The sequence below is a fragment of the Carettochelys insculpta genome, chromosome 26, assembly GCF_033958435.1.
Source record: "Carettochelys insculpta isolate YL-2023 chromosome 26, ASM3395843v1, whole genome shotgun sequence".
Taxonomy (NCBI): Eukaryota; Metazoa; Chordata; order Testudines; family Carettochelyidae; genus Carettochelys; species Carettochelys insculpta.
In genome coordinates, this window is record NC_134162.1 from 878995 (window position 1) to 900053 (window position 21059).

The 21059-nt window shown below is 55.0% G+C and overlaps 1 protein-coding gene across 1 annotated transcript in view; it reads right to left on the reverse strand.

Moving 5' to 3' along the window:
* Positions 1–11979, reverse strand: part of RNPEP (arginyl aminopeptidase) — a 28286-nt gene extending 16307 nt beyond the window's left edge. The window contains exons 1-3 of the mRNA XM_074977427.1: positions 11551–11979; positions 6986–7126; positions 1702–1850 (exon numbers count right to left, since the gene is read on the reverse strand). Coding sequence (XP_074833528.1) covers positions 1702–1850; positions 6986–7126; positions 11551–11931 — 671 coding nt within the window. The 5' untranslated portion in view covers positions 11932–11979. The remainder of the gene's footprint in view (positions 1–1701; positions 1851–6985; positions 7127–11550) is intronic.
* Positions 11980–21059: the final 9080 nt, after the last annotated feature.

A 21059-nucleotide genomic window follows, 5' to 3' on the forward strand; every position in this document is an offset into this window, starting at 1 on the left:
CTAGCAGGTTGTCCTTTGAATTTTTGTTTATGCTTCTTTGCTGGGGAACCCAGGTTAGATTCACCGCTCACAGCTTTGGGGTTTTTAAAAAGACAACAGCCATCCATCCACCCCCAATCAGCATTTCTTTCTTCTCCATTAATAGCCGCAGTTGGGATTTGTAGCAAGGCTTGGTCAAAGCTTAGGTTAGCATGGTAATTTATTTCCTTCAGAAGCCTTAGTCAAGGTGCTTGTATTCTGGTGATTCACGGCAGGTTGTTTTACAACTTCCTGGGGTGTTAAGGACGCCTGTTGGAATTTCATTTGAACACCACCTGACTAGGCATTGCCCCATCGCTTTCTACCTGACAAAGCAGAAAGAATGATCCTCTGCAGTACGGAGCCCTTAATGCCTTTCTCCAAGCACACCTGAAAAGTCTGGGGGCTGCTACTGCCGCATGGAGGGGGGAATTTGATGGCTGGGTTGTGGCCATTTGCTGAGCATGTACAACTGGGAAGTTTTAACAGTTAATGGACTTTAAACCGAAATAGAATAGAAGTCTGGCCATATATGAGGCTAATGAGATATCTACTGCAGGAGCTGTTAATTTCATCTTTAGCCCTTAATAACAAGGATCAAATAAGTTTTGAGGTCAGACTCAGGGATCTTTCCTGGCCCTAAAGATCCACAAATGTACGAATTAAAGCAGCTGGAAAAAGTGAGAGACTTATTCCCCTTACCCAGGAACAGCCACACTCCTGTGTGCTCAAGACCCATCAGTAAACATGTTTTAAGAGATCGCTGCACAGGCAATTTTGGGGGGCACACTCAAAGCAAGGGCCAGAGCTGGACAACAAGGCACAGGTGTGCCGTTCTGCAGCACCACTCGCAAGCTGCAGTCCCCTCTCCCCAGAAAGAGAAAAAAATCTTGCCCAGGACAAGGAACAAGAGGTGAGCCATAACCAGACAAGCCACAGAGGCACTACACAAGGGACGGATGACACAAACAGCGGGTGGGCTGCATGAGTGGCCGTCCTTCACCTCTGTGGGCTGCAGGAGGCTGCAGCTAACCAGGGTTCCACCTGCAGCCCCCCATGTGCCCCTCTCACATACTGGAGCCCAACACTTACCTGCTCCTCCCACTTGCTCCCAGAGGTGGAATGCCATGAACAGCTGACCCCCGGTGTTCCAGCTCAGGGAGGGACGGGGAGGAGCAGGGATGAGGCATGAATCGGGCAATCTGTGGCTCTCTGAAAGCACTGGCAGGGAGCAGCTACTGCCATTGGACTCTAGGCATTACGAAGTCTCCCGCTGAGCAGAACTGACAACCCACTAATGACCGGTACGGCTGGAACCCAGCTTTGGATGGCTGGGCTGGTTTTGACACAGATCTGCAGTAACAAAGAACTCAGGGTATATTCCATTCCACGTGAGACCCCCTTGGTCACAGCTGGCTGGCAGGACAGAGAGCAGCCGCGCTGCACAATAATCAGAGTGAGAAAGATGGTTATCGGGGAAACCACGGAACCTGAGAGTCCAGACCAGCGAGCGCCAGCCAATGGTCACAGGAAGAATGGAGTCCCTCAGACAAGAGGATGGACAGTAGATAAGCCCCCTACCTGGGGACGCAAACCCTTCAGACAACCTACAGCCAAGGCAACAGGCTTAGTTCTGATGAGCTGCCCCCCCACCCACCCATGCCTAATGCGGCAGCCTCTCACCGGGGTCCAACTTCAGCAGAAACTATGTCTCCGATGGCCAAGGCAATCAGGTAGGACGGGATGGGCTGGGACATTTTGAAGGTGAAGGTGTTGTCCTTTTCCTTCTCCCAGGTGGTGGCACTCATCACAGCCGTGAAGCCTTCTGGGACCTAGCAACAGAGACACCAGGGCACAGCCTCAGTCAGGGGACAGTCACTACACACGCCAGGCTTGGACTAGAGCTCTTCAGCTGTTCCATGACCATGACGAATGTTCCTGGAGCCAAGCTCTAGCCAACCATGACCATGCTCCTGGCAGGGTGAGCTCAGCCCCTCCCCGCCGCCTCTGGAAAAGCACTCAAATGAACGGCACAAAGGGGGGCAGCTCCATCCATGCTGGGCTGCTGAGTTATCACAGGACCATATCCTGACCCATTCCAACCTGCCCCTTCAGAACCGTCTGCCCTCCCACACCCACCAGCCTGCCCATGGCTTTTGTTCTTAGCTTTACCCTTCTGACCACCTTTCAACACACCCGTCCCACAAAGCCTCCAGGGGCCGGGTTCATTCCCTGCAGTTGAGGCCCCTCTACCTGTGCTGTTGTCCTGTCTCCTCTTATCTCATGAGCCCATCAGAGCAGAGGCTCTTGCACTGTTCTGCGTAGCACCTCATGCACTTGCTGCACTCTGTAAGACCCTAAATAAGTCAGATTTGTTGCTCCCATTTTCACGTAGGTGGGTGCCCTGCAGGCAGGTGATCCCCGAGCAGGAGGTAGAGAAACACCTGCCCTCCAGTGAGCTGCGTTTGACTGTCTGATCGAAGTTCCTCTCCACCCCTTCCACATGGAATTGAGCGTGCAGGCAGAGATCAAAAGTGAACACAGAGTGACTGGCTTCCTGGTGTGTGCAGCATTTCAGGCTGAGGAATTAACCTCTATCAGGACGTATTAGCAATGCTGGCTGAGCTACTGAAAACAGTCGCTTTGCATCCTGAGTTAATGTCTCAGCTACCACCTTTCACAAACAAAGACATGAGACTCACAAATTTCAGTTAAACACCTGAGAGCATCAGACTCGCGTGCTGTGGCTAAAGGTACTGATAATGCTGCGTTGCCATTGCCAAGAACAAAAGAAAACCAGATCCGGGTCAGGCAAAGACAGAGTCTTTCAGCCGCGAAGGGATGCGTTTGTAACAAAGCTCCGGAACGGAAGCAAAAAAACTGCCTTAAACACCGCAGCAGTATTTAGTGTCATATTCTCTTTTCTCTTGCTGAGCATCCAACCGTTCCAGCGATGAGCAGCTACCTAAGGCCAGGCTACAAAGTACCCAATCAAAGGCAGGCAGCAGGTGAACTGTTCAAGCACACTTACCTGTGGCCAGGAGGCAAAGAATTACACAGAGAAGCTGTAAGGATCACACTGATCTCATGATCACTAGCTGGGTGCAGACAAGGTAAACCACAGTCATGTATCAGTTGTTCATTCTGGAAGCAATGAGAAAACTGGGACGAATTGTGCTACCTGGCATGAGAAGCCAGGGCACTTACGAAGGAACAGTATGGCAATGCTATGGGCTACCCGACTGTAAGAAAAAGCTGCAAGGCGCGAGAAGTGATTTGGAACAAAACGACGACTACATATGAACAGGCCTCACACTGGCAAAATCTACTTTGGACAAGACCAGTAGCACTTTGAAGACTAACAAAATAATTTATTAAGCGATGAGCTTTCGTGGGACAGACCCACTTCTTCAGACCAGAGCCAGAGCAGACCAGACTCAATATTTGGCTCTGGTCTGAAGAAGTGGGTCTGTCCCACGAAAGCTCATCTCCTAATAAATTACTTTGTTAGTCTTTAAAGTGCTACTGGACTGCTTTTTTGTTTTCATAGTATATAGACTAGCATGGCTCCATCTGTTACTTTGGACAAGACTGTAAACCACAGGCTTTGGCAAAGCACATTTAGATTCACGAAGTTCTTTCCTTACCGCCACCAGTCAGATTTACAGAATGCCAAGGGACTGTAAAACCCCAAGCCCCTGGGGACACACAATGGGACAGTCAAACAACACAGAGGGAAACGTGTTAAAAGATCAGTCACGTCATCCCAGGACTGCCAGCGATCACAATGGAGAACTCGAAGACAGAGTGGTCCCCATCATCAAAACTCAAGAGCTCTACTGGGACACGAAGAACTTGGCCAGTTGAAACCAGTTGCTGTGGCACTTGACACACCCAAGGAAACAGCTGAGCTACTGCTGTGGACGTGACTGACGCTCAGAGCACAAAAGAGAATTCATGAGGCAGTTCCTCCTGTACACACGTTGGCAAACATCTCTCATGCAAACTCAACAGGAAGAAACTGTCAGCTGAACTCAAACTGCGAGGCACCAGCTGCTTAGCACAACCGCAACTTTCTGCTATATTTCCCCTCAAATCAGTGTTTCCATCCACCATCGAGGGAAACGTTTCCTTGTAACGCGGTGGAAAAAGTCTGAAGAATGTGCTCGTCCATCTGCCTTCACAGTGCAGACGGGCCAACGGCCTCAGCAGCCAGCAAGCTCAGCCAGTGCAGAGTGATTTTTTAACTTTGGAGACGTCCCAGCAAAACTGAGGAACAGGCTCAGCTGACCCATCGCCTCCACGTTATCTGCTGCCACAGAACGCTGCACACCAAATGGACCTGGACTGCGAGCTGGCAAGTCCGTGTGCATCTGATCGTGGTACACTTCCACCCTGCACCTCTACGTTCCAGGTTTAGTTATTTCTAGAGAACAGTGAAAACTGAGTTACGACCAAGAATAACCTCAAGGAGAAAACGCCCCCAACCCACTCCCATGGCCAGTACTACACATTACTCTTACGCCCAAAGCCTTTCTACTTTGTATTGTGCCAGCCCTGCTTTACAGCCTCTGAAGCCGCTGCCCAATGGAACCACAGCCTGGATATGGAACTAAACCTAAGCCGGAGGTGAAAGCTTTCAAAATAACTAATGCTTCCCAAGGCAGTGAAAACCCCCTCTGGTAAATACCAGGCCATCACTGCACCTCTAGCACAGTCCCTGGATCCTGACCGCTGCCCGATACTCCAAAACTTCCTACCATGAGATCGCAGGGGAATTTTCTCTCAATGCAGCCATGATCGCCCATCACTGCTATCCACCACGGGAACTTTCATGGGCGTCAGCACGTGGGATTCGCTTTCCCTCCAAACTGCATATGAGCAAAATTCAGAGTCCCCATAAACCCTTCAGGTGACTGCTCTGTGCGCTGGAAGGAAGTCAGCCAGTTGCTTCTATTTTTAAGTATCTGGGAGCCAGTAGTCCCACTAGGAAGGGCCAGTGAGAGATGGGGTGACGCGACCCCAGCTGCGCTTCTCGAGAAATATGCCAAATCAAGCCTCTCAGCATCAAGGATTCAGCAAGCTCAGCTCTCAGTTGCAGGCTCCCAACCCACGCCCACCCAGGGGAGCTCCGAAAGCCCAGACATGACATGCTGGTGATTTCTAACCATGGAGAAAAGAAAAGGTGGTACAAACAAAAATCCCTTTCTTTAGCCATCACTAGCAGATACACCTGGCCTTGCTCAGATCCTTAACTGCCCCCTGGCGGCCTGCAGGCTGTGTGGGTGGGGAGCCAGGCTCCAGGGGTGGGTGTTTGCCCCACACCCCCATCTCCAGTGCCTCCTGTGGCCTACAGGCTGTCTGGGGGAGGGGGACTCAGTTCTCGGGGCTGCCCCTCCCTCCTGCAGTTCCCCCTCACCACCTGTAGGCAACTGAAGTTAGGGAGAGGCTGAGGACTGTCCCCAGCTGGCTCCCTCTGCCCCACATCCTGCAGGCTGTCTTGGGGGCCCACAGGCTCCAGGGGGCAGCCCCGCCCTCCAAAGGCCTCTCCATGGGCTTAGGCTGTCTGGGGAGGGACCAGGCTCCAGGGGCTGTCCCCCAGCATCCCCTCTGTGGCCCACAGGCTCTCCACGGGGCGCAGGCAAGCTACTTACCCAGGCTTTGTGGCAGGCAAGATGACACACAGGGCCCTGCTGGCCTTTCAGTGCTGCAGCTGTCCCCAGATGCACCTGTCAATCTCGCATCCCTCCTGTCTGTGCCCCCCCCTTTCCATGCTCTGGGGAACCCTGGGAGTCCAGGCCGTTCCCATGCCCAGGGCAACCAAACCCTAACCCTGGTTTACGTTAGGACAAGAGGAAGCTGCGTCCCAGACTTTGTGGTCGCAGCTCTTACGGTTCAAGAGGAGTTCTTGAAAAAGCAGAGCACCAACACAGACAGACAGAGACTCACTCCGAAATAAACACCTATAGAGCAGCGCGTCCCAATTCTATTTGGCCATGGAACCATTCTAAACTCAAAAGAATTTTGCAGAACCCCATTCCCAGGCTCTACCCCCCTTCGGCCCCCAAACCTGTCACCCCTTCCCAGGCTTAACCCCCCCTCAGCCCCAACCCTCTTCTCTCCACCCCCTGCATCCTCAAGATTAACTTGCCTCAGTCCCAAACTGGCCCCTGGGGCTACCCATCCACGGTGCTGGCTGGGGACCCTCTGCCGAGTGGCCACATGCGCCCAGTGGAAGGAGGGCTGGCGTGGAGGTGTTCTGCTGGCGGGGATGAATTGAGTCACGCCCACCAGAGGGGTGTGATTGCTCTGGTAGCGGGCAAGTGAGGGGCTCTCTGTGGCTCCCTCCCCTGCCAGCTCTGAAATAATGGAACTAAATTCAGTTGGTTTAACAGCTGGATCCCTCCCACCGCCCTGCTGGCCATTAAACTAATTAATTAGTTCTGCTGTTTCAGCGGCAGCAGGGCAGGGAGCTGCAGAGGCATTTTCTCGCAGAAACCTTATCTTCACTTGGCAGAACCCCAGGGTTTCGCAGAACAGCATTTGGGAAACAGTGCTATAGATTTCAAAAGCCCAGGAGACTCCAAGTACAATCCTTCTATCCAAGTGTCCTCTGCAAGGCGCCCCTAAAGAGGGAGCTGAAGATAACAGTGAGTTATGCTTGGCAAACAGAGCAGGAAGGGAACAAGCTGGGAGCAGCATGACATGGCAAAGTCCATGTGGAGGACTCTGCTCCAAGCCGTCAATGAACTCTGTGAGAGGATCAGGGCTGTTTGGACGTCCTAAACCTCAGGCAGAAAGAGTGAGAAATGTTCATAGCACTTTCCAGTTGTCTAATGAGTTAGATGTCAGGAGATTCCTCCACCCAATGCCTAGAAACTGAGGACCTCTTGATACACGAATTTTCCATTCTAAATGTGGTTTGCACAAATGATCCAATTCACAATCTTGTGCCTTTCCTGCTTACCTGTATCGTGGCTGAATAGGTACTTTTAACTGAAGGGGTGTCAAAGCCAGGGAAGAAACTTCTATTGAGGACAGCCTGGCCCTGGGTGTACATATAAGGCTTCTGCTTCCCTGCAGTCTGCTCAGGCGTGAGCCAACACACCTAAGGAGAGATGAGAGAGGGCTCTGTGTGAGGGATGGAAGACATTAGCTGGGTGTTTGCAGAACAGGCGCTTTACCGCTGAGTGGGAAAACGAGGGGAAAGGCCTGCTGAGCACAGGAAAGCCAGAGACGTCTCCTTCTGGGCTGGCTGGAAAGAGCCCAGCCAGGACACCTGGAGCAGCCGGCACAACGAGGGGCGGGAGAGTCAGTAAAAATCACACAAGACAGCGAGACTCAAGTTCAGCTTGCTCAAAGCCTCAAGGCCTGACTCAGGCTGAGACCCTAACAAACCTTAATCAGCATCTGACACATTCGGGGAGAAATGCACAGGGAAAGCCCAGGTCGCCCTTTGGCCTGTCCCAGGAACAGACTGGCTTGATTAACTCCGAGTGAAATAACTGCAGTGCAACAGAGCGTTTGTGTGCGTGTTTTTTCCAGCATCACTACAGCCACGGCTCACCCTCCACTCCCCTGTGCGGACAAACCCAATGACTGTCACCTAAAGATAAGCTGATCAAGCTGTATTCTGCATGCACAACCCACAGCCAGGTCCTGTCTCCGCGAGAAAGGGTTTGGCAGCAGTGACACCTGCTTAGCCATACTGGAGAACTCCACCTGCGAAGACACAGCTTGCGCCAGCATGAGCCCTTTGGCTGGGTTTGCACCTCACAGCTCCCAAAAGGAAATAAGCAACACCAACCGAAGCACTTCCACACATCAGCGATTTTCCAGGGAGGTATCAGGACCAGATCAACATGAGTAAGTTTTACTGGCAGAGTTATATTGCAAAAAACCCCACCCCTTCCCAAAGGAGGCAGCTTCAGGTGCAGTTACACAGCAAAAGAATTCTCTTCCCAGTTGACTTCTTTTGTTTGGGTAACTGGCATAAGCAGACAGCCAGTATAACCAGACCAGCAAGCCCTGCCTAGTGCAGACAAGGCTAAGTAGCACTTAGGTGCACAAGACGCTTTGAAAAGGGAAACAGAAACTAAGCCGAGCACCCGCTGTTGTTCTAGGCTGACAACTGACTCTTGTGCAAACTTAGAATAACTCTACTTGATTCACTCTTTCAAATTTAAGCTAATGTGATCGAGATCATAGAACCCTAGGGCTGGACGGGACCTCAGGGGTGATCAAGTCCAGACCCCTGCCCAAAGCAGGATCAACCCCACCTAAATCATCCCAGCCAGGACTTTGTCAAGCTGGGACTTAAAAACCTCTAGGGATGGAGATTCCACCACCTCTCTAGGCAACGCATTCCAGTGCTTCACCACCCTCCTGGGGGAAGAGTTTTTCCTAATGGCCAACTTACACCTCCCCCTCTAACTTCAGACCTTGCTCCTTGTTCTGCCATCCTCAGCGCTGAGAGCAGCCTCTCTCCATCCTCTTTAGAGGCCCCCTTTGGGAAGCTGAAGGCTGCTATCAAATCGCCCCTCACTTTTCTCTTCTGCAAACTAAACAAGCCCAAATCCCTCAGCCTCTCCTCACAGCTCATGTGCTCCAGACCCCTAATCATTTTCACTCCCCTCCACTGAACCCTCTCCAATGCATCCACATCCTTTCTCTACTGGGGAGCCCAGAACTGGACACAACACTCCAGATGAGGTCTCTCCAGTGCAAGTAGAGGGGGAAAAACAACTTCTCTAGATCTGCTGGAAATGCTTCTCCTAATGCACCCCAATATGCCGTTAGCCTTCTTGGCTACAAGGGCACACTGTTGACTCATATCCAGCCCAGGTCCCTTTCCGCTGTACTGCTGTTTAGCCAGTCGGTCCCCAGTCTATAACAATGCTTGGAATTCTTCCATCCCAAGTGCAGGATTCTGCACTTGTCCTTGTTGAAGTTCATCAGATTTCTTTTGGACCAATCCACCAATTTATCTAGATCCTGTTTCAATGAGTCTGCAGTCTGCCTCTGAATCCAGACAGGCAGAAATGATGCCATCAAAGGGGAAACCTTAAAAAATCAGCTAAGAACCCTAAAAAAAAAAAATCAGTTGCATCTCTGAACTCTGGCCCCTCAGGCTGATGATTTGTAACCCCTCTTGCTTCACACCACGTTGGAAACAGCCAGCCAGCTTTGGGTTCACACGCTGTACCATGGCATTTCCACTTCCGGCCCAAAAACAGGAAGCGAAAACACACAGAAAGCAAAGAAGTCAGACATGATTACTGCTCCTCAAAGCGTAAGCACAGCTTTGGATCCACTTCTCTCTCCTTCCAGCTGTGCTGCCTGTTCTTAGCCAGGACAGTTTTATTCTCAGCATTTATAATTCAGAATTACTACAGCTCAGCCATTTGTATGAGCTCTTCTCTCATGGACAACTTTACTGCTGAAAGTAGACAAGTGCTGGGCAGGTCTGGCATAAATAAAGCAACAGAATAACCCTGAGTCACTTTTCGTCACAGGAACAGAGACTGATTTTAATTCGTGGCAAATGCACCTTTCCTGTTATGTGACAACAGGCTGAGCACATTTCCCTGAGCAGACCAGGGCTTCTGAGGGTAGGTTACCCCCGCCCCGTTCCCTTTCTGCCCAAGGATGGGGTGGGACTTGGGAAAGTGGTTACGAGATCGCCACCGAGAAGTTAAACTCTCCAGAAAGCTCACCCAAGATCCAGCCCAAAAGAACCCTTCAGCTGCAAAGAGGAACCAGAAGCTCAAATGAAACCATGTCTTGGGTTCTTGTAAAGGGTTACTATAAAGCAGTGCTTCCCAATGGGGGAGGAATTTCAGAGCTGGCACTGGTTTGCACCTCACTTTCTGACAGCCTGCCACTGCCTAGATTTGCAAGGAGGCGGGTAGCTGTGGTCAGGGTTGGAGCCCAAGCAGAGGATCTGAGGAGAGGACAAGGAGGTGGGAAAGGGGAGTTTCCCCTGCTCCACTGAGTTGCTTTTTCTCTCTTCTAGCTTGAACCTTGGCTAATCCATAACCTCCCCTTCCTGCCTGGCCCTATTCCTGACCAAGCAAAGTCAGCATCCTGCAGCTAACTCTGCCAAAGGAGCCAGGTTGGAGGAAGGGCACAACTTCCCAACAGAGATCTCTTACCACTTCTGCACAATCTTGGCGTCAGATGGACGGGCCAGGCACGCGTCTGCTAGATAAACCTTGAACAGCCACCCTGGTGCCCCCTCCACTGAAACATCCCTTGGACCTTCACTGCCCTCCGTCCTCACTGCAGCTCCCTGCTTTCCAGATCGCTCCCCCTCTTCCCTGGTTACTGACGAGCCAGGCTAAACATATGACAGGCTTGCTCCAGCTCCTCTTTCAACCCAGGCCTGTCACTGCCTCCCAGCAGTGTCCAGTGCAAACTCCATGCCAACCCCTGCCTGGGACGTGCTTTGGACACGCTGCAGCGCTATAACCACCGACGCTTGGTGCAAGAGCTACAAATACGGCCCTCGAGCTCCCCTGGGGCTGACCTGGCGGATAGTCTCAAACTCAGGGAGTGAGTCCGAGGCAAAAAATGCGGGCAGCCAGTGGGGGACTCGGGAAACTGACCGACTGAGATCTCAGCCCAGAGAGGGGAGCCAGGTAGAGAGAGAGCCGGGAGGCGCAGCAGGGACTGTGGGTGAGGTTGGCAGAGAGGGAACTAAGGCAGTAGGAAGGCCCAGAGAGACAGCTGGGGACCAGGATGCAGAGGCAGCCGAGGAACTAGGGTATCAGGAGCCTAGGGCACAGAAAAGGGTGCAGGCAGAAATCAGCCAGTCAGGGATTCAGGAGCTTGGGCAGTACAGAGGCATCATCAGGACCAGCAAGGGGATTAGGGGGTCTCGGAGCAGAGGAGCAAAAAGGGCTGCCGGAGGGGGAGGGGGGTGGCAGGGACCCCAGAATCCAGAGGGGCCAAGGGGCCTACAAGGGGACTGAGGACAAGAACCCCAGGGACCAGTGGGGGCCAGTCAGAGGACTGCGGGGCAGCCAGAAGGATTACAAGACAGAGACCCCAGTGAACTGCAGGGGAGGCCTCCAGGGACCTCAGGGCCCAGTGCAAGGGAGACAGGGACACCAGGGCCCAGGCAGGAGGGGGAAGACAGAGGATGGGTGGGCAGGAACCCTGGGACCCTGCAGGAGCCAGTGAGCTAAGGGCCTGGGGGGCAGTGACCTCAGAACCCAGCAGGAGAGGAGCAGGCAGGAGATGGAGGGCAGGGACCCCAGGCCCAGCAGGGGGGAGGGCAGCCAGGTGATGGGGGGCAGGGACCCCCAGGGCCCAGCAGGGTGGGGGCCTGACAGGTGATGGGGGGCAGGGACCCCAGGGCCCAGCAGGGTGGGCAGGGAGCCAGGGGCACGACAGGTGATGGGGAGCAGGGACTTTGGACCCGGTGGGGGGGCAGGGACCCCAGGGCCCAGCAAGGTGGGGACCCGACAGGTGATGGGGGGCAGGGACCCCGGGCCCGGTGGGGGGGGGCAGGGAGCAGGAGCCGCTCACCCCGGGCCCCTCGCCCGTGCAGTAGGCGATGTGCAGCGCCAGGCACTCCCCGGCGCGCAGCGGCTCGGGCAGCAGGACGCGCAGCGCCGCGCCGTAGCTGGCGAAGGGGAGGCTCTCGAAGCTCAGCGGCCGCTGCTCCCCGCCCGGCGCCGCCAGCCCCACGCCGCGCACGGCCAGGCTGGGGTGCGCGTCCAGGCGGAGCTCGGCAGCGCCGTCGCGTCGGCAGCGCAGCTCCAGCCGGGCCGAGCCCTCCAGCCGCCCGGGGCCCGGCGGCCCGAAGACCGCGCGCAGCGCCAGGTGCAGGTGCCGCAGCTCGAAGCTGTCGGCGCTGCAGGCGGACGCCACGTCCGGCACCAGCCGCCTCGCCGCCGCCATCGCCATCGCCGGGCCAGGGCCGCGTCCCTGCAGCCCGAGCTCGGCCCCTCGCGTGTGGGCGGAGACGGGGCGGGGCCGGCGGGCACTGGCCGGCGATAGGGTAATGGGGAGCAGTAGGTGGGGCTGTGGGGTCGGTTATGGGGCAGGGATAGGCAGTGGGGAGCAGTGGGTGGGGCAGGTTATGGGGCAGGGATACGCAGTGGGAGCAGTGGGTGGGGCTGGGGGTAGGTTATGGGGTAGGGATAGGCAGTGGGTGGAGCAGATTATGGGGCAGGTATAGGCATTAGGGAGCAGTGGGTGGGGCTGTGGGGTAGGTTATGGGACAGGGATAGGCAGTCGGGAGCAGTGGGTGCAGCTGTGGGGTAGGTGATGGGCCAGGGATAGACAGTGGGGAGCAGTAGGTGGGGCTGGTTATGGGGCAGGGATAGGCAGTGGGTGGGGCTGTGAGGTAGGTTATGGGGCAGGGATAGGCAGTGGGTGGGGCAGGTTATCAGGCAGGGATAGGCAGTGGGGAGCAGTGGGTGGGGCTGTGGGGTAGGTTATGGGGCAGGGATAGGCAGTGGGGAGCAGTGGGTGCGGTTGGAGGGTTCCTGCAAAGTTTGGCTGAGTAGAGCAAATCCATATGGCAGCCTTCCCCGCGGTGTCATTTCTGCTGCAGCCGCCCACGGCTGTGTGATCCCCGGCGAGTCGTGCCTCTTGCTATCTCAGGGTCACTCTCTGCAAAGTGGGGTGGCTGCCTCTGTTGAGCACTTTGAGCTCGGAGGTGGCAGTTGTGGGTGAGCAAGCTCATGAGTAGAGCCCTGCAAATCCACAGACACCTGCTTTCTATCCACAAACCAGGGCTGTGGATCGCAACGTGGATGCAAATTTTGTATCCATACTTGGCGCTGTGTCCGAGCAGAAGCACTGGTTGGGGTGGGTAGTGTCCAGGAGCAGAGTGGGGTGGTTTAAATCAAGGTGATTTAAATCGCAATTTAACTCACCAAAAAACAAAAAGAATTGATTTAAATCAAGTTTCCCACAGATCTTCTTCAAATTTCTTAAACAACAGTGCAAATTTTATAATTAAAACATGGTAATTTATAATGCAGTGCAGCATTTTACAAAGTTGAAGAGGGTATACTTTATGTCATTTTTAACGATAACTTCATTTTTGTTAACAGAGAGGGAGCTGTGCTAGTCTATACACTATCAAAATGAAAGCAGTCATGTAGCACTTTAAACACTAGCGAAACAATGTACTAGGTGAGCTTTCATGGGACAGACCCACTTCATTTTTATTAATTTAATGAATAATAGCACATAATACTCGTGTGTCAAGCTGCAGATGCTGCAGCCGTACATTAGGAATGGTGAGAACTTACTCTCTCACGTGCAAACATAATAGCATTTATATTTTATTAAACTAAATATTAAATGTTACATAAATATTTCACATTTGCAGTTGCACAGTCTCCTGAGTTGCCAGCTGAGGGCTGCTCTTCACCTCTTTTCATTATTACTGTTTTCAAATTATATTAACTGTAAGAGACAAGTCAATACACTCAATTTTCAGTGCCCTTCAAACTCCTACAACGCTCTCTCCTTTTTCCCACTCCCAAAGTCATTTTGATTCATAGACTGAAATAGAAATACACATTTTCCTGCTGTTTCAGCTCCCAATCAGTTTCTTAGCTTCGAGTGCGTAATACCAAAGGATGAAAATGTTCTATCTGGGCCTGCTGAAGAGGCTACTGCTGTGAAAAGTTGGCTTAGCAACGGAAGGAACTGTGTTTCAAGGTATCAGAGAGGTAGCCGTATTAGTCTGTAGCTTCGAGAACAACAAGAAGTCTTGTGGCACCTTATAGACTAACAGATATTTTGGAGCAAAAGCTTTCATGGGCAAAGACCTGCTTCATCAGATGCCTGAGTGGGGGTGGTTTCAGAGGGGTATTTAAAGAGTGGGGTCCCAGTAAGAGGGAGGGCCAGAGCTGACAAGGTCTATTCAGCAAGGTGGAAATGGCCCAGTATCAATAGCACCTATCAAAAGAGAATAAACAAGTCAGACCAGACAGGGGGATGTGAGCCTTTGTCAGAGTCTAATGGGGAGATATTAATATCCAGAGCAGAGAAGCTCTTCGTCAGCTGCGAGCCACTCCCAGTCTCTGTTTAATCCTTGGTTAATGGAGTCAAATTTGCAAATAAATTGCAGCTCCGAGATTTCTCTCTCCATTTGATTTTTGAAATTTCTTTGTTTCAGGGCTGTCACCCTTAAATCTGGGCACAGCCCAGGGACAGGGGTGGGACTTAGGGCTGTAAGATGGTGGTATTGCACCCCCCACTCCCCCCTGCATAGCAGCATAACAGCGTCACTGCAGCACTTCAAGGGGGCCTGGCACTCCATCCGCCACTGCTGCTGAGGTAGCCACAGTGGCAGCCGGAGCCCAGGGCCCCAGGCAACTGTCCCATTTCCTCCCTTCCACCCATTGACGGTCCTCCACGGGGCAGGACTAGCCCGCCACCTCCACGCACCTCTCCAGGACAGGACCAGGCTCAGCAGGGAGGCCGAAGTGGGGGTGCCATGTGCTACCCCCAACCCCTGTGCAGTGACCCAGAGACATTTCTCCTGCATGTGACTTACCCGGGCAGGTCTCACCCTGCTCTGCAGCCCCCGCCTGCGTGCCAGCGCCCCTCAGTCCTGCCCGCAGGCCCGCTAACCCGCCGAGGCAGAATGGGAAGTGCCCTCTGCCCACCCCTTCCAGTGGGGCCTCCCCCTTCCCCCGTCTGCTTTGACCCCGGTGTCAGCTGCACTGAACGCAGACGTGTGAGCGTGTTGGTCAGCCAGGCTCCGGCATGTCAGGAACGCCTGGAAAGTGCCGTAGCCGGTCTGGCCAGCATCCCCCGCCCCAGACACTGGAGCGCCCGTTGTTCTCGGTGAGTTCTCTGCCCATGGGCGCTGAGCTCCTCATGCACCTCAAGGCCTAGCCACTGGTGTGGGGTGATTGTGGCACAAAGATACTGGGATGGGGGCACAGGGCCAGGCAGGTCAGCGCCAAGGCCAACCTCATCCTTACCACCAGGATGGGCTGACCCCCACCCCCTGGGTGTCTCAATCAACACCTCTCTGACGCAGCCTCCTTGCGCCCCCCACGAGGCCCCGCTCCTGTGTCCCCAGCCCCGCTCTTCCCTGTGTCTTTCGCTGTGATGCCGGCAGGTGGCACTGCTACCCCACACTTGCTCTTGACAGCAGCCTGGGGCTCTGGAAGTGTCTGTGCGGGGTGGGGGGCCAGCTGCTTCTTGGGAGGCGCCTGGGCTCACCCCGGGGTAAGGTGGGGGAGCAGGCGGCCAATGCTGTATAAAACCAGGCCTTCGCCCATCTCACCCTGACTAGCCATCCGGATTAGCTGCAGCCAGCCCAGCGGGGTAAGGCTAAGGGCCCCTGGATTCTCTTCCCAGCTCTGGCACGGACTTGGGCAAGTTCCACTGTCCTGCGCCTCGGTTTGCCCATCTGTAGAATCAGAGTGATGGCCCCTTCTTAATTCACAGCACCTGTGAGGCCAGACTTGCAGTGCCTGGGATGTGTTTGCAGCTCCAGGAGGGGATGGATCTCACACAGAGGTGCTGTGGATGCTAAGAATCATGTCTTGGAACACTTCTAGTTTCTTGAACTGTTCTTTGTCTTGGGTCACCGATCTGGGCCTGAGCAGGGGGAAGGTACCTTCCCTCCCCCCTGGCTCACCCTGCACATGCTCAGTTCCGGCTGGATTAAGGACGCTGCCCCTTGCCCTTCCCCTGCAGCAAAAGGAGAGTCGTGCTCAGGGTGAAACATCAAATCCCCCACGTGAGCCTGATCCTGCCCAAACAGGCGTGACCTGGCAGCTCTCTGCGGCTCTGTGCCAGTGGCCCTGTCCAGCCAGAGGCTGGGCCAAGTTCTCAGCAGAGAGTCGGGGGTGCAGCTGCTCAGAGGTTTTTCATGCAAAAGGGGGTTTCCCTGAAGAACAGGCTGTGCTTTCAGACACTTGGCCCAAAAAGTCTCTGCTGTTTATCAGCATTGCCTACAATATTCTGCACCTACTTCCTTACCGAATTTGTTACCCAGAGGTGCCATCTTCCTACCGAGAAACGGCGTCAGGGGCTTGAAAATTAAACGGTTTGGGTGACCAACTCAGTTACAAAATGGTGGAAAACAACAAGTGGGCCCAGATCCGACCAGGCAAAGTGGGAAATACCGAGAAGATTTTTTAAATGCTTTTCAGCCGCTCGCCCCGTGGCCTGGCACAACCCTGGCAGGGGGCAGCACAGACCGCCAATCTCTCCTGAGCCTGGAGCCCCCACCATGCCAACTCCTCAGCACAGCACACCCACCAGGGGCAGGTGTCTTCAGGGGCCTGGGGCAGGTAAATCCTGGCCTGGAGCGTTTGGCTGCAGTCCCAGGTTCCCAGGACACTGGGCACCTTTCGATCTAGCTGTGGGGTTTGGGGGATTTCGCTCTCAGAGCACTGGCCCCGCAGCAGCCATGCTTGATTGAGGGGCATGCCACATGAGCCACCAGTCTCCCTGTGGGGACCCATCAGAGCATTTGACCTGGGCAAAGGGGCCCCTATGGGTGTCCAGCACTGTCACACGAAAGGGCCCTTGTACTCCCAGCCCTCAGCTCCCCACACCCCAACTCTGCTAACACCCCTCACTCCTGTCCTGCAGCCCCCCCATTCCGGCCCTCAGCTCCCCACACCCCAGCTCTGCTAATGCCCCTCAGTCCTGTCCTGCAGCCCCCCCATTCCAGCCCTCAGCTACCCACACCCCAGCTCTGCTAATGCCCCTCACTCCTGTCCTGCAGCCCCTCCTCCATTCCAGCCCATGCCTCCCCATACCCCAGTTCTGCCAACTCGCTCAATCCTGACTGAAGCTCCTCCACTGTAGCTTTATGCTTGTCCTCTTCGCTGGTATCAGCAGGAGCTGTACAATGTGGGCATTTGGCCACTGGGACCGAGCACCAGCACCTGCAAACTCACACTGGGCATGTGGCACCACCCACATTCGGTGTCCCACAAGATTGCCCAAGAGCTGTCTGGGGAGCCCAAGACAGGAATGGCAGGGTGAATGAATAAAATTGTCAGCCACATAAAAGAACATAATTTGTTGGGCAAAAGTCAGCATGGTTTCTGCAAAGGAAAATCATGTCTTACTAATCTATTAGAGTTCTTTGAAAGTATCAACAAACATGGATAAGGGGGATGCAATGGATATACTGTACTTAGATTTCCAGAAAGCCTTTGACAAGGTCCCTCACCAAAGGCTCTTACATAAATGAAGTTGTCATGGGACAAGAGGGAAGATCCTTTCATGGATTGACAACGGGTTAAAAGGCAGGAAATGGAGGGTAGGAATATATGGTAAATTTTCAGAATGGAGAGGGGTAACTAGGGGTGTTGCCCAAAGGTCAGTCCTAGGACCAATCCTATTCAACTTATTCATAAATGATCTGGAGAAAGGGGTAAGTTGTGAGGTGCAAAGTTTGCAGATCATACTAAACTGCTCAGGAGAGTTAAGACCAAAGCAGACTGTGAAGAACTTCAAAAGGATCTCACAAAACTGAGTGACTGGGCAACAAAATGGCAAATTAAATTTAATGTGTAAGAAAATGCACATTGGAAAGAATAACCCCAGCTGTACACACAGCATGATGGGAGCTAATTTAGCTACAACTAATCAGGAAAGAGATCTTGGAGTCATCGTGGACAGTTCTCTGAAAACTCCCACGCAGTGTGCAGCAGCAGTCAGACGAGCACGCAGGATGGTAGGAATCATTACGAAAGGGATAGAGAAGAGGAGGAAGAATATCTTATTGCCCTTATATCAATGCATGGTTTGCCTACAGCTTGAACACTGCATGCAGATGTGGTCTCCTCATCTCAAAAAAGATCTATTGGCATTAGAAAAGGTTCAGAAAAGGGCAACTAAAATGATTAGGGGTCTGGAATGGGTCCCGTATCAAGAGGCATTAAAGAGATTGGGGCTTTTCAGCTTAGAAAAGAGAAACTTAAGGGGGATATGGTGGAGGTATATGAAATCATGAGTGGAGTGGAGAAAGTGAACAAGGAAAACTATTTACAGTAGTGTTGCAACGTTCCTGAGGGTTTGGTGCTGAGAACACTCGCAAATGCTGAATCTCACCGATAGCATTTCACAACGATCATTTTGCTCTGGCTGGGGGGAGAGGAACTCCACAGACTCCTGGGCAGTTCTGGGCAGCAGCTGGGGGAGGCAGAGACTGGTGGTGGGGCCATGGGGAGCTGGTCAGTGGCCGTGCCATGCCCCTGGCTGGCTCTCAGAGCCCTGGGGAAGCAGCCACCGGCACTTGTCCCTAGCAGCCCCGGGGAAGCGTCAGCTGCTCGCAAACAATTGAATTCGCGAACGTTAAACTGGCGAATGTTGGGACCTGTGCAGAACTAGGGGATGCCAAATGAAATGGGTGGGCAGCAGGTTTAGAACGAATTCAAGGAAGTTCGTCACACAGCGCACGGTTGACCTGTGGAACTCCTCGCCAGAGGAGGCTGTGAGGGTTAGGGACTACGACAGGGTTTAAAAGAGCTAGACAGATCCATGGAGGGTAGGTCCCTCGGTGGCTCTCAGCCAGGCTGGGTAAGGCAAGGTGTTTGTCGGGGGGCAGGAGATGGATCGATACCTGTTCCGTTCACTCCCTATGGGGCACCTGGCATTGGCCACTGTCGGCCGACAGGACACCAGGCTGGATGGAGCTTTGGTCTGACCCTGTGTGGCCATTCGTATGTCCCTATGTTTGGACGCTTGCTCAGGCCTGGTGCTGTTGGCTTTATTTTCCCGACACCAGGTTTCCCCAGGGAGGGACGTGCGTGTCAGGGCCCAGCAATGGCTAGAGGGCTGGCTGTGAGCGTAGGGTGCAGCAGGCCCCTCGGCTGAGTTGCTTGGTGCATTGTCAGGGTTGAGCCCAGCTGGAGTGAGCCCAGAATGACAGCTACATTGAGAGCCCTGAGACCACCGGGCCAGGCTAGCCTTGGAAAGCCTCCCTTAGGGCACATCTACACTCACCCACCGCCCGGCGCGCCCAGGCTCCATCTGCCGGGACTGGTTGGACAGAGGTTGAAGCACACCCATTGACTGCCGCACACCGCATGGTCGGGAGGAGGCAGGGAAGGCGAGGGGGTCGAGTCTCCCGTTGACCGCCCACTGGAGGGCTCTTGCGGGGAAGGGATAAAAGGGGAGGAGTAGGAGGGGCCGGGCTGGGGCTGGCCTCCCCCGCAGCCATGGCTCAGCTCCCTCCAGGCCCTGCAGCCCCGTGGGGCTTGGCGGCCATGGCTTGCCCAGGCTCCGTGCAGTGGCTTGGGAGTGGAGAGGCAGGGGTTAATAGCCAGCGGGGGAGGAGCAGTCTGGGGAGACGCTCCCCCTCCAGCCTGGGGTGGCTGGCCTGGGCTCTCCCTCACTCTTTCCATGAGTCACCAGGCGCTGTGACTCAGCAGGCCCAGCCCTGCACTCCCGCCTGGCTGGTCGCCGTAGGGCCGCCCTGAGCCAGGGGCACACACGGAGCAGAGCGCATGCCCCGGAGCTGCACGTACAGACACACATTGCAATACACACAGCACACGCAGGTGCCTGGGGACCCCCATCCCCCTCCCGAAAGCCTGGGCTTTATGAGGCTTCTCCAGGGCTTCCCAGAGCCCCGAGTTTTCCTCCTGCTTTACCGCCACTGCCATCGTTGCTGCTGCGTTGGCTACCGAGGGCTGGAGCCCGCTCTGCCCTGCCCCTGCACTGCACCCGACGTCCCTGGTCACCTCCCCTGGCCGGGAGGAGTCTGGCTCTGCCTTGCAAGGGCGCACCTGGGCAGGGAGGTGAGGTCAGTCCATCCAGCGCAATGGCGGTAAGGGAGGGCTGGGAAGAGCCCAAACAGCCCTTGGCTCATCCTGCACCCAGAGGTGGCCAGTTTCCTCTCGTGAGCCAGGGTGGGCCAGTGACCTCTAGGTGCGTCTGCTGGGCTGCTTCAGAGCAGTTTCTCCCCCAGCCCTGACGTGAGCCACCTGGGGTGTGTCTTGAGAGCAACACTGGGCAGGGAGCCTGGGGCGACCTGGAGCAAGCAGCACGTGGCCTGTGTTCACTGCATGTCCACGGCCCCGAGCCTGGGACCCTGGTGCAGGCAAGGCCTCCTGTCAGTGCCTTGGGAATTGAGCATGTGGTGGCTAACACAGGCGGAGCTCTGCCCGCTCGCCTGCGCGGCTGGGCGTGCTGCAGGATTAGCCCTCCCCGAGTGGCGCTCTTGGTTCTGGGGTGGCGGGTGCCCCCTTTGCAGGGAGGAAGCGGAGGGAAGGGGAGTGCTCTCTCTGTGGGTGGAGTGTGGGACCAAGGGAGAGAAGGGGCTGCACACACAACAGGTGCCTTTGACCCCTGATTCTCTCCCCAAGCACTGTCCATCCCCTGCGCTGAAGGAGGTCGGGTCTGGGGGACATTCGTCAGCACTGATGCAATGAAAGATGTCATCAAAATGCAAGGGACAGGCAGCCATTGGTTCCAGCACGTCCTCGCGTCCCAGGGCTCGGCTTGGCAGCCTGGCGGTCCGCTGCCCGCGGCTGAGTGTGCTGTGTGCTGGGGGTGCGCTGCATGGCCACCCCCCGGGCTCCAAGCGGGGAGCCCAACCCCAGAATTACCCCATTTTTGCTTTAAAGGCTGTTGGGATCTTTGGGTCTGGGTTCGGTAACCCCAAGTGGGTGGGGGGCACCCGATGGTGCATGATCACCATTGACAGCCATGGGCTCAGCGCCCACGGGTGTCCGACGGCTCCCCCCCGATTTCCTTCCATCCCTCCCTGTGCAGTGCGGAGCAGCTTGGTGCCTGCAGACTAGCTCCGCACCAGTCAGTGGTGCCGTCCCTCTCAAAGCCCATATGCCTCTCCAGCTCTTCGCCCCGGCTGGCCCGGCCTCACCCTGCTCCTCCTGGGGCTCTGCGCACCCTGCAGCCGGGGGTCTGCAGTGGGTGCTCCCTCACGCTGGGTGTTGCAGGGCGGCAGAGGGAGGAGCAGAGGAACCATCCTGTTGCGTAGGGCGGGGGAGCTGGGTTTTGCTGCTAAGCCAGTCTGCTCCAGTGCCCCTCTGGTGAGCGCTGGGCTGGCTCGTGGAGGGGAGCTGGGG